The following is an 18,510-nucleotide window of genomic DNA, read 5'->3' on the forward strand; positions in this document are numbered from 1 at the left end:
TGCTCTGGACTGTTGCTTTCGCACTAGAGAAAGTCTCGTTTCTTTAAGCAGACTCCAGGTTCTCTGAGGACAGACACTAGGCCACATGGCTCATAATGTTTACAGCAGGGGCTCCAAGGATGGCTGCTGACTGTTCTCCCTACAAGTCAACCATCAACACTGTTTTAAGTGTTATATCCTAGTTCCTCCAGATAAGCTGGAGCCAGAAGGCTCCTCGAGGACAGGGACAGGTGATATCTTCTAGAAAATAGAGGCTCATGCTGGGAGCACCAGAGTTTGCAGAATCAGATCACACCAGCAGGATCGTGTACAGTTCGGGGACGCTCATTAGGAACAATCATAGTTATAGTGCTCCTAGGAGAGTAACCCAGGACAGGACGGGACCTAAGAACCATCGTGTCATGTCCCAGACATCTCAGCACTGCGGGGTAAGTGCCTGCTTTCTCTCTAACCTCTATGTACGTAGAGACTGAGCCCATCACTTCATCACCCTGCTTCCTGCCTCCCAGCCTCCCAGCAAGCTGCCAGGCACACAGGCAGCCCTCAGAGATGATGCGTAGACTGGATCAACGCATGAAAGACCTGATAAATAAACAGAGGGATGAAGCAACTAAATCATGACAAAGGAAACAGCTGCAGGAACTAATGTATTTAGCTTAAAAAGCAGACTGGCCATGCTGGACTGCTGCGGGAGAAACGAAACAGCCATGGGCAAAGGGAGTAAAACTAAAACCATCAGCTGGGGTTATGAGAGGTGGTTTGGAGCTGAACCAAAGAAAGACACTGTAGGGGCACCTGGCTGGCTCAGCTGGTTAAGCATCTGGCTTTGATTTTGGCTCAGGTCATGATCTCACACTTCGTGAGATTGAGATTGAGTCGGGCTCTGCACTGACTGTGAGAAGCCTGCTTGGGATTCTCTCTCTGTCTCTCTCTCTGCCCCTCCCTCATTACCATGTGCATGCTCTCTCTTTCTCTCTCAAAAAATAAACATTAAAAAAAAAAAAAAAAGAGGAAGACTGTACTCAATGGAGCTGCCTCACGACGTTCTGAGATGCCTTTTGAAGCAGTGAGCTCCCCATTTCAGGAAATGTCCAGCAGCTCAACAGCCACAGGAGGGGGTTCCTGCACTGCAAGGTGGGAGGGTGGCTCAGATGACCTCTGAGCTCCTTGTCATCCTGAGAGCACGTGATGTCTTTAGGGTTCCCAGGAGACCTGCTTAGCTCTGGATTTGATGTGGTTGGAAGAGGTCAGCCCCAGCTCCTGGTGAGCTTCTACTAGAGGTGGGGCGTGTGATAATCACTCGAGCCAGTCACCAAACAGCTCTGGTTCCCCCCATTCCGGTTCATAGTGGGATGATACTTTTTATGGTGCTTATGGTTGGGTAGGGCCACGTGACCAGTTCTGGGCAACAAGCAAGGAGGGGAAGTGATGTGTATTATATCTAGGTCGGAGTGTTGATTGGCAGTGCAAGACCCTCCGGTGGTCCTTTTCCCTCTGTCATGGTGACTGGTGAAAATGGCAAATGGTCCATCAAGCTGGGTCCTGAATGGGTTGTTTAAAGTTACTGCGACTCAAAGTTGTTTGTTACTGCAGCATTACTTAGGCTATCCTGACTGATGTGAAGGGACAGACTTTACCTGTATGGAATGGAGAGAAAATGGAAGATATAGAAGGTACACAAGCAGGGGAAGGGGTGGAGAGCAGTTCCAGCATCTCAGCTGAGCACACAGACACCTCCACATCCACCGTCCTCCTTCCTACCACTCCTGTAACACCCAACACAAACTGCCCACTCAAGGTGTACTCTCTCCTGCTGCCCTAACGTCCCAACGTTACACCTAACTTCAAGCCTTGTGAACACCATTTCTTCTCTCTTCCCCCTCTTTTCTCTGGTCAAACATTCTAACCATTCCTGAAGGCACAGATCAGGTCTCATGTCCTGCAAAGCATCTCTCTACTTACAGAGACCAGAAGGACCACTCTTGGGAATGACTGCAGAACCTGTGGTCAGGACGTGTCTTTGAGGGACTTCACTGGGTGCCTTCAGCCAGCCCTTTCCATGTGAACTGGCCTCTACTGTACAGACAGGCAGTGAGCCCAAAGGCTCCAGCTTATATGTGTCTGCCAAGATCCCAGCAGATACTCAAGAAATACTAACTAAATAGAGAGCAGTGCCATGAACACATTTCTTAAATATCCACAGAAGCTGAGTAAAAATCTAGGCACTTCTACTAAGATATCATTTGTGCTCATGAGTTTAGTTGGCACTGGACCAAATACTATAATTACTGGAGGGCAGCAAGATAACTGGCAGAAAACTCCTCCCCTTTCCTGTGGGTCAGAGGTAAGCTGTGTATTTGAGGCTCACCTCTGCCTACCACCGGCCATCTCTTGGATCAGAGTCAGTTGGCCCCTAGAAGAAATCTGGCCACAGGTTGGCACAGGTATTAGGGAGAGTAAGGGGACGGTGGAGAAATCAGGAAAATCCACACTTGCTGCTGCTTTTAGCAGCTATTTGCATCCAATTGCTCATTTCTGGAGACCCGGGAACAATGAAAGAGATTTCCAGAGAGGTTCAGAGAAGTCTATCATTTTGCAGAAGAGGCATTGAAATGTGTGCTACACCTGGGTCCACCTCCGGTTCTCGTGGCCCTTGGGACAAAGGCTCTTTGCACTCCTTCCTGAGGCTTCAACGTGCTACCGGGCATCATGATACCACAGGGAAAGTGCCCTTCTCTCGTCATTCCAGGGAATGTGGGATCCAGGCCAACAGCCAGGACTCAAAGACCTCACTTCTAACACACCCACACCTTTCCCAGGGCTCGGCATGAACCCGCCTGATAAGGAGGGGTGCCATGAGGATCCCAGTGAAGATTTCATCGCCTTGTTCTACAGCCAACACCACGGGCCAGTAAATTCCTCAGTGAGGAAGTCCTTCTCAAGGACTAATCAGAGGCTCTGCTGCTGTTGTACACATTCATTTTCTTTCCTTGGCACTTCTGTGCAGGTAGACAAGAGCTGCTAGTTCCTGACCTCATACAAACTCTCATATGCCTTTGGCTTTCTTCCCTGAATGCTAACTCCCATGCTGGTACCTTGAGACATTTTCTAAATGCACCAGGTTGCACACTCTCACATCAGCTACTTTCCTGCAAATCATCTCCACCATGATTCCCCTACTACAGTGAAAAGCTGGACACTATTGCAACTTCCTAACTCAGTGACTAGGTGTTGGATGAGGTCTCTCGGAAAGAGGCTGCCAGGATGCCGAATAATCCCCAATACAGCCAAATCCCAATTGCAGGCAGTTGAACAAGCCTCTTCAGGACTATCTGTAGCCCATTCTCCTCTGAGCCCCTCCCTCCCATTTCATGGGACCTAACCCACCCTAGGCTACCCCCACGTCGTGCCTCTGAAAGGGGTCAGAGAAGGCAATGGTTTTTCCTGTCTCCTTGCATTAGTTGAAATAACAAAATATAATCTCAGTGCATGGCTAATCCCCAAATGGTGCCTACACCTAGGCTACACATTCAGGACACGGTTTGTGACCCGCCATCCAGAGCTTCCTGGGCAGAACACAGAATCTCAACATCCTCCTGCCGACCCCACTTTCCTGGGCCCATGTGGCCAAGGTGGAACACCCACTCAGCCAGCCACCCCCATCTCCAAGTACCTTTAGTTTCCTCCTGAAATTCTCCCCCATGGGTGAATGTGGGGTAGCAGAACCACCCCCACTAGCCCAACGACCTTAGAAACAGCAAAATTGGTGTGGCCAGAGCAATTGGCCCCACCAGGGACTGACTGCATGGACTGGGCCTGTGCCAACTCAGTGTAGTCTCAGGAGTCTTAATTGAGCTACTACTAGGTGTAAAGCCCTGGGCCAGGGGTGGTCAAGGATGTAGAGGCAGCCCTAGGACGCAACTCAAGGTTGACCAGCTGCCTGAGGGGATAGGCAGATGTAGGTGGAACAGCTTGATTATAACATGAATTTGAGGGAGGGTGTCTGTGTGGATGAGAGGGGGCAGTGAGAACAGTGGGGAGGCTCATGGGGCTGGTAGGGGTTCCTAAGTGCTGGGGGCCAGTGCTTCTGCACCTGGTGGACCAGGATGAAGGGAGCTTTGAAGGATGTACCCATGCACCCATCAGAGCTGCACCCAGCAAATGCACCCTTCAATGGCAGCTCCCTGGTTCCCCCTCCATCAGGGAGCTACTTTAGGACAGTGTAGCTAAGGGCTTTCCTTGTAACACAGTCACCTGGGATGCCGTCCAGCTTTGATCCCTCCACCTGAGGGCATCAGAAGATGGCTACTTCATGAGGGGAAGTCCAAGGTTCCTGGGGTCCTGGGCAGAGCTCCCACTGGCAGGAGCACGGACATGAGCCAGCATGGGCCACTGAGGACAAAGGCAATGCTCTAGAGCAGGCAGAGCAATGAGAAGGAAGGAGACTGTCCTGACACTGTTGAGCTGCCATGCCAATCCCAAATACCCACCCGGGCCGGTGGCGAGAGAGAGAGAAATTTCCACCTTGTTTACACCACACTACTGTTTGTCCCCTAAATTAATTGAATCACTCATGTCAGTCAGGTCTTTCACCACTGAACCAAGAAGACATTATTTCAATCAGACTCGTGCCTCTCCATCTACTATGTATACAGCGCCAGAGTGCAAAATGTGGCCTTCCATCCAGGGGGTCTGGCTCAGTCCCACCTTCCCTGCTCACCCCACCTAGGTTCCTGAGGTCGGGCCACCCTTTGGACACCTATGTCTCCTGCCCTGAGCATGTCTTGTCCTTTACACTATGTATCTTGTCCTTCTAACTGTATGGTAAGGCCCTTGAAGGCAGAGGCCATGCTTCAGGTGAACCCAGGGCTTAGCACCAAGCCTCTACAAACACCCCCTGGCTGATGAATCTGTAGGAAACCCCTCCACAAACACCCTTGAAGTCTTCCTTGGATCTAAGCAGCTTCACAAAGCGTGGGGTGCAGCCTCCCCAGGACTCAGGCAAAGTAGCCTTCTCTTTCACCACAGCTGATCCCGACAACCCACAAGACACACACCTGAATCCTCAGGTGGCTGAGGCCGTGGTTGTCTCAGTGCCCTGGCTGTTCTTCTGCTTCTCCCCTCCACCCTTCCTCCCTCTGAGATGATCAGATGGAGGGACACCACACGGGGGCGGTGGCAGGGCCGATGGCCCCATGAATTGCAGGAGAGCCCTCCCCAAAAGGCCTCGTCCTCTGGGCACATCAGGGAAGTGAGACAGGTTTGTATTAACCAGACCCCATCTCCACCTTCCTGGGGCTCTTCCTCCATAATGAACCTGTGTCTCAGTTCCACCTGCCAAGAAAAAGTCTAACATGAACTTTTATGATTTCTTCTTTAAATTCTGTTGCATTTCATCTCATCTAAACCCGCCTACCCCAAGCTAACTGCTAAGCTGCTCCCCAAAGTCAGGAATGGGGGTCAGCTGGTGCTTGTGGTGCCAGGGTGCCCGGTCCCACAGGCCCCCAGCCTTGCTCCATCAGCCTGTCGTCTGGCCAACTCCCCACCCACCATCCCCCAGGGGCATGAACCTGGCCATGAAAGGACGGCACAGGATGAGGGAGGCAAGCAGGAGCACGAGGCATTCTCAGCCCCTTTGAATCCTGTTGGGAGTGACAGGGGAATAAGACCAGAGGGAATCAGTGGCAAAAGGGGGCCCACAAAAGGTGATACGGGGCGGGCGAGGGGGGGAGAAGAGTCTGGAAGATTCCAGAACGAGGCACCTACTGACAAAATAACAGAGGGCTAGCTTTTTGGTCTCTCGTTTATCAGCTGCTTGTGTCCCCCATCCAAGAACTTCAACTGTTCCCTGGAACCCTTTATCCGGTCCTTGTCCCCAGATCCAAGCCCACTTCTGCCGCTGAAGAGTTAAGGGAATCTTCATGTAAGAAACCCCAGGGTAACTGGCAAATGGTGCTCCTGATGTGCCAGGCCTTAAGGGCACTTAGGCCTTAGGGATTCAGCAAGGATAACACGGGGTCCCTGACCCAGCGCTGGCAGTCTAGTGACAAGGATAAAAGTCCTCCATAGAAGGACACCTACTACAGTAAGGCAAGGTAAATGGCCAAATGGGAGAAGGGTACAGTGAGAGACCTGGGTTCAAGTCCCAGCTTGGTCAGGTCATTATACCTCCGTGGACCTTAGTTACAAAATGGCATGGAGAAGCAAAGGACCCTCAGAGGCCATTGAGTTTCCCGACTGTTATATGAGGAAGCTGAGGATGAAAAGAATTTCTACCAAGTTTGTGGCACAGCAAATAGGAGAACCTGGGTCTCGTGCCTCCTCCCCTACCCACAACCCCACCCCAGGGTTCTTGTTAATGGCCTCCTAGCCGAGAAACAATGAAACACACACAAACAACTTATAGTGTGAGAAGGAAGCTATCCCCACACACCATGGTGTAAAAAGCCCTGCAACCTAAGAAAGATCGGGAACGGAGGGCACTGACCATCTTCCCTTAGGACAGAATAGAGAGGAGTTGATTTAACCAGTGCCATGGGACAGAAGTCGGACACAAACAAGTGGGTCCAGGGCAATGTGTGAATGAAGCTGCTTTGAAATTCGGAGCAAGTGAGTGCAGGAGCCCAGAAAGGCTCCCCATTTATCTGTCTGGACAGACACAGTGTGAGGCTGGGCTGACGGTTGGGGATGGATGGTTTTTTTGGCCTCTGGACACCTAAAGGGTACACAGGGCCTGGGGGTCACCAGCACTGCCACTTCGTCCTTCCAGGCCGCACGGCCCACACCTGTGTGGTTATCCCCCAGGGGATCTCACAGGCAAGCAGCAGGGAGGGAAACAGCGGGTTCCAGCCAGGTCCAGCAAGCTGGAGGGCTGGGGCGGGGGGAATGGACCAGGTGCTGACACCTTATCCCCACATTCTGCCCCTCCGGGTCCTCTGCACACCTGGAGCAGAAGTGATCTCAAGTGACCAGCACCATAACCCTAGGGGTTCCCCTGTGGGACCCATTCCCAGTGCCGCTGTGTGAGCCTCCAAGTTCATTCACGCTGTTACTTATCCCATTCCACGTATCACTTATCCACTCTCCTCCCAACGGGCATGCGCTTGTTTGCAGATGTTGACGCAAACATCACCTAGTGATGAAAAAACTCTTTCAAGAAAAAAAAAAATCTTAGGAACCTATGTATTCTGAGGAGGGGGGTGCTTCGCTGTGGGCTGGCGGTTCAGGGAGAACTTTCCGGAGAGAGGACTGCACCCTCCTCTCTCCTGTTTCCTGCTCTCTCCACATCATCACTTCCCAGGAGAGCCATCTCAGGCCAGCCCAGGAACCCAGACAGACAAGACACATTACAATCCCCCAAAGGAGCACAGAGCGGGTTCCCTACCTGCTGTGCGGGGGCTCGCCCTCGGGAGAAGGAACAGCTGCTGTCCAGCTGTTCACTGCAGTCCGCTGTCCACTGCAGGGGAGAAAGGGGTGGTCAGTGATGGCTGGACACACAGGCTCGTCCTCACCCTATCCGGGCCCTCCAGGTATGGCCCTGCTCTTCAGCAGTAGGGTCAGGATAAAATCCTGCTTGGCCATTTTCAGCGGCAAATCCTTCCCTACCCGCAGGTCCATGCTGGCATCTCCAAATTCCACCTGGCGGTGACCCTCTCTGGTGTATGCTTGGGGCAGGCAAAGTTACTCCCCTTCAGCTAAACTCACCAGAGTGATCAAGACCCAGCCGCGTTCCGGGGTCAACCACGCACGACACAGGGTAACTGTGTTCTGAACAAGCAGCACCTCATCTGACAGCCCGACCTGGCTTTAGCCATGCCAGCCGTCCACAGTGTCAAGGTTAGAGCTGGAGGTGAGGCATATACGTGTGGATCTTCCCAGATACCCAGCTCCAGCCCAGTCCCAGCACTCACCCCTCAAGAGCTCAGAGACCTGGGGTGCCCCAAAGTGTGGTCTGACAACCACTTGCATGAAATTCCCCAAAACGTGCTGCGTGGGGGTCCCTGGGCCCCGCCCTCCACCCTCTGAAGCAGTTGGGTGAGACTGACCTTCTGCATTTTAACGCCCCTGAAGTCTGAGAGTTCCTGAAACTCATGGGTCTCCCAGGCTTCATTGCGTCATCTATAAAACGGGGCCAGCAAGGCTGGGTGACTGCAGGGTTGAAAGGAAGGACTTCTATAAACTTATAAAAACACTGTCTAGATACGAAGCAGTAGTAACAGTACAGCTTTTCCTCTGTAAGGTGCCATCTAGCTGTATGGTGGTGTGGTGTTTTGTTTTTTTTTGTTTTTTGTTTTTAACGTTTATTTATTTTTGAGACAGAGAGACACAAAGCATGAACGGGGGAGGGTCAGAGAGAGGGAGACACAGAATCAGAAACAGGCTCCAGGCTCTGAGCTGTCAGCTCAGACCTCGACGTGGGGCTCGAACTCACGGACCGCGAGATCATGACCTGAGCCGAAGTCGGCCGCTTAACCGACTGAGCCACCCAGGCGCCCCTGTATGGTGGTGTTTTTATTATTGTGCTACACAATAAAACTAGCCTCTTAGGTTAATGTTGAACATTGACCTTGACCGACACCCTGTGTGCTACATAAAAAGCAGAGGAGCCCGATATTTCTGTTTGGCACACTTGGTCAAAACTGTGAGTGTGAATGGCTCAAGGCCAGTGCGGTCACGGTTTCATAAAACCTTAGCCGGCCGTGCCCTCCTGACTGTGGGTCAAGGGCATGGTTACAGCGCTGATGACACAGGCCGGTCCAAGTATACTCTAGGGCAGCGCTATCCAAATGAAATAATACGAGAGCTACAAACAGGAGTCTCAGACGTAATTTAAGTGATCTAGCGGCCATATTTTATTTTTTTTAATGTTTATTTATGTTGAGAGAGAGAGAGAGAGAGAGAGACTGTGTGACTGAATGCACAAGTGGGGGAGGGGCAGAGAGGGAGAGAGGGAGAGATAGAGAGACAGTGAGAGAGACAGAGAGAGAGAGAGAATCCCAAGCAGGCTCCACGCTGTCAGCATGGAGCCCGATGTAGGCAGGGCTGGATCCCACCGCCATGAGATCGTGACCTGAGCCGAAATCAAGAGTGGAGTACTTAACTGACTGAGCCACCCAGGTACCCCTCACCTTTTCCTTTTTGAAATATGGCTGCTAGGGACACAGTAGCGGCTCAGTTGGCTAAGCTTCTGACTCTTGATCGGCTCAGGTCACGATCTCGAAGTCGTGCCCCATGTTGGGTTCAGTGCTGGGTATGGAACCTGCTTAAGATTCTCTGTCTCTCTCCCTCCCCCTCTGCCCTCTGTCCCTCCCTTTCGCACACTTGTGCTCACACTCTTTCTCTCTCTCTCTCTCTCAAAAAAAAAAAAAAAAATGAAAAAGAAAGGTTAAATTAAATAATATGATTCATTTACCTCAATATATCCAAAATATGATCACTTCAACAGGTAATTCACATAAAACATTACTAATGAGATTTTTTTTATATTCTTCTTTCCATACCAAGTTTTTGAAACCTACTTAGAGCACACGTCAGATTGGACCAGGCCACATTTCAGGTGCTTCAGACACATGTGACTCACGGCTATCACTGGATGGCACAGGGAAACGGCGGGGCAGCATTCCTGAGCAAGGGCACCCTCAGGCCCACGTCTGGCTCATCTCTGCTCTGCACCACAGAGGGGCTGACCCCTGCAGACTGCAATTCCCAGGCTCCTGGGCCAGCTGGCTTCCATCTGGGGTTGGCCACTGGGAGACAGGAAACAGGGAGAAACCAAGGCGCCTCCCCCCTCTTTCTATGCCTCGGACGGCACTACCAGCAGGGACTCAGGTCTCCTTCATGGCTCCAGACCTCACCAGATAGGCCTTCTGTGCATGACCCTGACCCCTGGGCTGGCAACACCATCTCCTCCTTTTGTGACTCAGGGCTGGAGGTGGCGTTGGCTTCTTGCCATTGCTGATCTCGGGTTATTTAGCTTCTCAGCTCTTTTGTCATCTGGGTAACCAACTGCCTGGATTAAATCCTCTCTCTGGATACTTGCAGTCGCAAAGCATCTCCTCCCAAGATATTCATTAATTATACTGATTATTAGTGTAAGTATAAGTATAAGTATATTGTATTTATTAATTAATTATAGGAAGGGAAATGAGGACTCCATCAGATACCACCTTAACCAAGAGATGAAGGGATAACATTGGCCATCACAAAGCACATCACCATCATGGACGCCCCAGTGTGATGTGCTGAAAAGGGCACATCACTTGTGAGCTGTTCTTGCCAAAAACGCACAACCTCAATCTCATCGGGAGGAAAAACATCAGGAAACCCAAATAGATGAGCTTTCTATGCAATAAGTAACCAGTACTCCTCAAGTCAAGGTCATAGAAGACGAGACCCAGGAAGTGTCATGGATTGGAGGAGAATAAGGAGACCTGACAGCTGGATGCAAATTCGGATCTTGGAACAGAAAAAGGACATTCGCGGGAAAACTGGTGAAATCTGTAATAAAATCTCATTATACCAATGTTAAGTCCTTAGTTCTCATTATGGTACTATGGTTATACAAGGTGTTCATATTAGGGTAAGCTGGGCAGGTGCATGGGAATACCCAATACTATTTAAAATTTTTTTTTTAATGTTTATTTATTTTTAAGAGAGAGAGAGACAGAGCATGAGCAGGGGAGGGGGCAGAGAGAGAGAGAGAGAGAGAGACATAGAATCCGAAGCAGGCTCCAGGCTCTGAGCTGTCAGCACAGAGCCCGACGCGGGGCTTGAACTCACAAACCGCGAGATCATGACCTGAGCTGACGTAGGATGCTTAACCGACTGAGCCACCCAGGCTCCCTGACCCTCTACTATTTTTACAGCTCTATCCTAAGTTTAACTAAAATAATTTCAGGATAAGAAGTAATACATATATGTACATATACACACGTATTTTTGAATAATACATATACACAAATGCATGTATATATTTGCATAAAATGTTCAAACTACTGTGAAAGTAATCCCTCTCCTTTATAGACTTGCAGCAGTTCCTCCTTTCCTGGTCGGGGCCTGGCCAACAGGGTAGGGGATGGCCAAGACATGCAGCGAGACTACTGGCGGGGGAGATCACTCACCCCTCATTCCATCCTGGGACAACCTCGCAGAGAAAGTCTCCCACCCCCTATTCCAGGTGTCCCAAACACTTCACCCCCAGCTGCACAGCACTGATGTGACATCCCAGAACAGTGATTCGTGGGTGGGCGCACCTCCTCCTGGGCTCGGCAAGGCAGGGAAGGGAGCCTCCATGCAGGGAGAAGCAAGCAGAGAGAAGGCTGGGGCTTCACGCACTTCTAGATGCAACCTCACCCCTGGCTGGGCTTTCCAAGAGCAGTTCCAAGCTCCTGTGAGATGGCCCTGCTTTGTCAAAGTCATCCTTAACTTAGTACCTGCCAACCAGAAGCATTTCCTGGGTGCTTTCAGTGTGGGACCGGCAACACGCACCTTCCTTCACAGGTGAGGGGAGATGTCCAAGGGAAGACTGTGCCCTTGGCAGGGGGCTGGGGTGGGTGCAGGGAAGGCAAATGGGCAAGTGGGGATTCCCAGAGAAGCGTGAGCCCGGGTGTGGACGCAGGTGGGGGAACACTGGCCAGCGCAGAGGCAGATCTCAGCAAGCATGACTCTCTGGCCGAGGCAGTCAGAGACCTTTTCTGGGTAGACAGGGTCAGAAGAGGGGGGAGCGACCCTAGTAGGGGAGGGCATCATCAGAGCTGTGTTAGCGAAGGCTAACTAGCCCGGCGGGCGGTGGGGTGGGGGAAGTGCAAGGGGAAAGCAGGCGAGGAGGCTAGAGTCCAGCGTTCGGGTTTCCACTGGTAGTCGAGGCTGAGACGGAAACGAAGGGAGTCTGAGAGCATGGTACAGACAGGCAGCAAGCAGAGGGGCTGATCTGTGTGAACGAGAGCAAGATGGTCAAGTCTGCAGAAACCCACCCCAGAGACCCAGCCGGGGCTGGATACAGGCAGGCCCCTGGGCGAAGCTATTGGAGAGGGGACTGCGGTCCAGCTGTGTGCAGCTTTCCTGACCCCTGGGGGAGGAATTAAGTGTGAATCCCTGCACTTATCCCACAAAGCTGTACCCACTGAGCTTGTGAGGCTCCCACCTCCCACGCCTGACAAAGCAGCAGCCCCAGGGACCTCTTCTCTCCTCCTGCTGTCCGGTGCCCAGTTGGGATGAGGGTTCCTTCCCCGGTCCGAAAGCCCCTTGGGAACTCTCCCTTCTCAACTCCAAAGCTCCTCCCCACCTCTGCTGGGACTGCTCTTAGTCTGCAGCCCCCGCCCCCTGTCTCCCCTTCCCCTTTTTGGAGCCATTGTCTAGAAAAGTCTCCAGATATAGACCTTCCCTGAACTTTTCCTTTATCTGTAGAAGATGATTCCAGAATGGAGACAAGGGCCCCCACCTCAAAGCACTCTCATCTGTCCCACCACATGCCTGATGCCAACACTAGAGAGTTTCTCCTTCAAGGTAAACTGGTTTACGGCTAGGAGCAAGTCCTCTGCGGGAAGAGATGGTGTACTTCTGAAAAGGTCATTGAATGTGAAGAGGCAGGAAAAGTGGGAAATTTTTATACATGGAAACGATGAACATCGAATTCATGAGTGGTGGCGTAGGGCTTCCACTGTTGCTGCTGTAATTCATTTTTTTAAATGTTTATTTATTTTTGAAAGAGAGACAAAGAGAGACAGAGACAGAGACAGAGCACAAGCAGGGGAGGGGAAGAGAGAAAGGGAGACACAGAATCCGAAGCAGGCTCCAGGCTCTGAGCTGTCAGCACAGAGCCCCACGCGGGGTTCGAACCCACGAACCGTGAGGTCATGACCTGAGCCAAAGTCGGATGCTTAACCAACTGAGCCACCCAGGCGCCCCTGCTATAATTCATTTCTTACTTTACAAAGCAGAAACACAGACGGCACAGCATTAAGATGTAATAAACAGGGGAGTACAGATGTCTATTCTATACTCAGAAGAGATGCTTATTCTATTATTCTTTGCTCTTCTCAGCACATTTCAATTATCTCACAATTCAAAAACAATTAAAATCAATTCTCTGTCATTTGCGCCCCAAAAGGGACAGTATTTTAGGAGCAGACTTGGTGGAAGACGGGGGAAACCACTGAGCACAGTGGGGGAGGCTGAGGGTGCTAAACATGAACCACCCCACTTCTCAATGGTACAAAGTCCCCCCAGGGGTTGTACTTCCCGACGTCCAAGGAGATTACCAGGCTAGAGCCAAACTGGCAAGTTGACTCGGTACAGGATGAGACAAAGAGATAATCGATAAAACCGCATCCATGAGCAAACAGATGTACGAATGGGAATTTAGGCTGTAGATTATATAATGATAAGGATAGCGTTTCAAGGCAGGGGAAAGGAGAGACCATCCATAAACACCGATTTCGAGACAACTGGAGGAAATTGAGGAAAAATTACGCTGGGTCTGCCCCATGCTACCCATCAACAGCACCTTCCAAGTTGATCAGGCTCCAAGAGACAGGTTTTAAACTACGTCAAAATCTAAAACTTCTGTGTGACAAAAGAAATCAAGACCAAAATGAAAGCCAAGTGAGAGACTATTTGCAGCACATACAACGAGAATAATTCGCCAGAATATATAAAGATTTCATTTACATCTAGGCACTGTTCTAAGCCGACTACGTAGAGTAACATTTATTTTTCATGGAGATCTAGGCACGTTCATTATGCCCACATTGCAAATATGGAATCTGAGGCGTAGCATAACTTGCCCAGAGTGACACAGCCAGAAAGTGGCAGAATGAGTACAGGCATAAGCAGCTTTTAATTCAAAGAGCCAATAAAAATGTTGGATACTAAATGTAATGTGTGATCTTGGATTAGACACTGAACCAGCATTTTTTTAATTGTAGTAAAATACACAGAACATAAAATTTACCATTTTAACCATGTTTAAGAGTAGAATTCAGCGGCATTGAGCACATTCGCATCATTGTGCAACTGTCACCACCATCCACCTCCAGAGTTTTATCATCCTCCCAAACTAAGACTCCGTCCCCATCAAACACTAACTCCCCAGGCCCCCGTCCTCCTAGCTAACCGCCACTTTCCCATTCCGCTTTCAATCTCTGTGGACTTTACTAGTCTAATGCCTCACAGAAGTGGAATCGTACAGTATGTGTCCTGTTGGATATGGTTTATTTCACTAAACGTAAAGTCCTCGGGGCGCCTGGGTGGCTCAGTGGGTTGAGCGTCCGACTTCGGCTCAGGTCACGATCTCACGGTCTGTGGGTTCGAGCCCCGCGTCAGGCTCTGGGCTGATGGCTCAGAGCCTGGAGCCTGCTTCCGATTCTGTGTCTCCCTCTCTCTCTGCCCCTCCCCCATTCACACTCTGTCTCTCTCTGTCTCAAAAATAAATAAACGTTAAACCAAAAAATTAAAAAAAAAATAAACATAAAGTCCTCAAGATTCATCCAGGTTGCGAATGTCATAGGATTTCCTTTATTTCCTTAAGCTTCAATCCTAGTTCATTGTGTAGATAGACCACATTTTGTTGATCTATTCATCTACTGATGGACGCTTGGCTATCCACCTTTAGGCTATTGTGACTAATGCTGCTAGGAATACGGGCATGCAAATATCTGCTCAAGTCCTTGCTTTCAATTCCTTTGACTATATATCCAGAAGTGGAATTGTTGGATCACATGGTAATTCTATGCTTAATTTTTGAGGAACCTAGAATTTTTTTTTTTTTTTGCTATAAAGGGTATAATTGGGAAAACTGGTGAAATAGAAGGTTAAATACAGATTAAATAATAATACTGTTTCAATGTTTATTTCCTGTACTATGATTATGAAAGAGAATGTCCTCGTTCTTAGAAAACACACACTGAAGTGTTTAGGAATAAAGGGGAATCTGCAACTTACTCTCAAATAAATCAGAAAAATCTCTTTATAGAATCTCTCCCTCCCTCCCTCTCTGTCTCTTTCTCTCACCCTGAGAGAAGAGAGATAGAAAGCAAATGCTGGAAAATATTAACGATTGGCTATTCCGGGTGAAAGATAGACAGGGGCTCTTTGTAGTATCACTGTCATTTTTATTTACACCTGAACTTATTTCAAAGTAAAAACTCATTGAAAAAGTCATCTTACCCAGGGCTTTTTAACCAAGGGGGTGGCAGGACCACCCAGAGAGCAATTTGAAAGTCACGTGGGAGCCACTACTTTCTTGCAATGCCCAGAAAGGGGACGAGACTTCCTCACGGAGCTCAGGCATGGGACAGCCAGCAGCAGAATCCTGCTGGCCTAAAGACTGAGCTTCTCAAAGCCAGGAACAAGTTCAACTGCTTCCTTTACGCTGGGCACACGGGCTCACTGACCAGGAGGAGAAAAACAAGAAGGCGAGGTGGGGGTACACGCTGGCTGAGAGCCCATTCTCCATCCACATGATGCTCCAGAAAAGCCTTGTGTGTAAGGGGAAGGAGGTGCTGTCCAAGACCTGAGATTTGAGAGAGGAAGAAAGCCTTTTTTGGTCCTATCTTAAAAAAAAAAGAAAAAAAAATCCCCAACTTTTGTGTTGTAGAGGCAGCATAATGTAGTGATTAGGAGCTTGAGTTCTTGAGGCAGCGAATCTTGAGTTCCTATTCCCGCTCTATCAGTTACTCTGTGACCTTGGATGAGCCACTTTATTCCTAAGACTCAATTCCCCCACCTGTAATAACTAACAGAAACTAGCAACGGTAGGGGGGTTAAGTGTATGGCAACCGGAGTAAGACGACCCGGTTCAAACCTCAGACTGACCACACACTTCCTGTGTGACCTTGGGCAGCTTATGCAACTTCTCTGTGCCTCAGTTTCTCCCCCGCCCCCTAAGCAGGCAACAATAACAATACCTTCACGGAATTGTTGTGAAGAGTAAATGAGTTAACTTGGACAGGCTTCAGTGTCCTTTGTTAGCGCCTGCTGGTCTCTTTAGACTCCTAGAGCTCAATGCTGGACCCTCTTCTCTAAGCCCCCTCACTCTCGGCTCAAAATGCCATCCATATGCTACTATTGACAGACGTTTAAGTCTCCGGGTCATTCCTTTCCTCTGAACGCCGCCTTTCCACATCTCCCTGCTTCATCAGTATGGAGACATTAATGCTACGTTAAACCTTTCACGTCCCAAAACTGAACTCTCGAGCTTTGTGCCTCAAAGCTACTCCTCCAGGGTTTCCCGTATCTCAGGTCTGCAAAGGCTATCCCTCCATCTGCTCAGGCTAAAATCTTCAGGGCTGTGCAGTAGAAAATTCTATTATTGGGGCACCATGATAGGAATCATTGTCGGGTAGGTGTCCGACTCTTGACTTTGGCTCAGGTCATGATCTCACGGTCCATGAGTTCAAGCCCCCCATCGGGTTCTGCACTGACAGCACGGAGCCTGCTTGGGATTCTCTCTCTCTGCCTCTCCCCCTGCTGGTGCTTTCTCTCTCTCTCTCTCAAAATAAATAAATCAACTTAAAAAAAAAAAAAGAAAATCACGTTATCTGTACCTTTAAAGTATAACAAGTATCTGACCACTTCTTAGCACCTGCACGGTGATCCCACTGCTCCAAGTCACTATCACCTTTTGCCTGGACCAACCACATGGCTTCCTGGTCCCCCGGCCTCCTCTTCTGACCCCTCCCCTTGCCATAGCTTATTCTCCACACAGCATCCCGAGTGATCCTATTTAACCAGTCACATCATGCCCAACCTCTGCTCAAAACCCTCTAGCGTCTGCCCAGTGTCACTAGAGAAAAGGCCAGAGTCCTCCGTGGGGAGGAAAAGGCCCTCCAGATCTGGCTCTTCTAGGACCCTCCCCCTTGCTCACTTTGCTCCAGCCAGACCGGTCCACAGGCTGTTCCTCCAAGCAGGGCACCCTCCCCCACCAGCGCTGTCTCATCACATTCCCTCTGCCTGCAACACTGGTTCCCAGGCGGGCTCATTCTCTCACCTTCTTCAAATCTTTGCCCAAAAGTCTAAGTGAGCCACCGGGGAAGCCCAGCACCACCCCATCTCCTGCCCCACTCAGGTGTCTGCCGTCTGTCTTTCCTCACTTGAAAAGAAGGGCTAGGGGTTGGGGTCAAGGATTATGGTTCATTCTGTTCTTGAGTTTCTCCCCAGAACCTAGACCAGGGCTTGAACGAACAAATGTTAGCTCTAATTATACTTCACTACTTAGCCGACAGTGACTGGTAGAAAAAGAGCAGGTTGAAATGATGATACTTTATGCCGAACCGCCAAATGACGTTTAGGAGATCATGCTAACTAAACAAGTAAGCTAAAAATTATATGTATGCTAGAAGTTCAATTTCATAAAAGGTATATAAAGGAAAAAATAATACATAAAAATGACATTAGATTTTGTCATAGAGTTATGGTGGGCTTCTTTGTCTATTTTCTGATTATCTCTATTTTTCCAGTTGTTGCTTTAAAAGTAAAATACAGGGGCGCCTGGGTGGCTCAGTCGGTTGAGCGTCCGACTTCGGCTCAGGTCATGATCTCATGGTTTGTGGGTTGGAGCCCCGCGTCGGGCTCTGTGCTGACAGCTCAGAGCCTGGAGCCTGCTTCGGATTCTGTGCCTCCCTCTCTCTCTGCCCCAACCCACTCGCATTCTGTCTCTGTCTCTCTCAAAAATAAATAAACATAAAAAAAAAAAAAAAAGGTAAAATGTAATTGTAGGGGTGGCTCAGTTGGGTAAGCGTCTGACTTTGGCTCAGGTCATGACCTCACAGAGAAGCTTCGGATTCTCTGCCCCCCCCCCCCGCCCCGCCCCTCTCCCACTCAAACTCGCTCTTTCTCTCTCTCTCTCAAAAATAAATCAACATGAACAAATATTAAAAGTAAAGTAAAATTTTTAACTTCCTAAGAAATGACTGGTAATCAGATTGAAGACCAACCTCACTGGAAATTAAGAAAATGCAAATTAAGATGCCAAGAGATGATTTGTCCCAATCCGCTGGTGGTGGTGTGAAAACAGAACATCGCAGAAAACAATTTGGCAACAGCTATTAAACTTGATTCTTCTTCTCAGCATCTACCCACAGAAACACTTTCATATGCGCATGTTCGATAATACTCACTGAAGTCTCTAACGTTTCCAGGGGAAAATAGAGAAGTTAACCTGAATTCCCATCAATAGGTGAATGTTAAAGTATGGGACATCCATATTATGGACTACTGTATAGCCATTAAACAGAACACAGCAGATGTAGAAGGGCTGGAAGAACCCCTAAGGCACACGGCGAGGTGAAAGATGTAGGTTACTGACCAACATATTCACTGGCTATGATTTATGACTTTGAAATAATGTATTTCTATAAGTCTGCGCGTGTGTGTGTGTGTGTGTGTGTGTGTGTGTGTTGGTAAAAGCATTAAAAACAGGTGATGAAGTTAACTCATTCATCAGGCACTGAAATGAGGTGGTAGTAAGGGAGACTTTGTTGCTAATGTTAGAATTCGTGTGTACCATGAGAA

General features: G+C 49.3%; 1 protein-coding gene across 7 annotated transcripts in view; it reads right to left on the reverse strand.

Annotated features, from left to right (window-relative positions):
- Positions 1 to 18,510, reverse strand: part of CTIF (cap binding complex dependent translation initiation factor) — a 296,900-nt gene that overhangs the window by 196,890 nt on the left and 81,500 nt on the right. For 6 of the 7 annotated variants that reach the window (XR_004344270.1, XM_032595316.1, XM_030336196.1 and 3 more), the window contains exon 3: positions 7,385 to 7,456. The exons of the other annotated variant lie outside the window; for it this stretch is intronic. Coding sequence is in view for 5 of the 6 variants with exons in the window: in XM_032595316.1 (XP_032451207.1) it covers positions 7,385 to 7,456 (72 nt within the window). In the remaining variant the exon portion in view is untranslated. The remainder of the gene's footprint in view (positions 1 to 7,384; positions 7,457 to 18,510) is intronic. 7 annotated transcript variants of the gene reach the window in all.

This window comes from Lynx canadensis, chromosome D3 (assembly GCF_007474595.2).
Source record: "Lynx canadensis isolate LIC74 chromosome D3, mLynCan4.pri.v2, whole genome shotgun sequence".
Classification (NCBI taxonomy): domain Eukaryota; kingdom Metazoa; phylum Chordata; class Mammalia; order Carnivora; family Felidae; genus Lynx; species Lynx canadensis.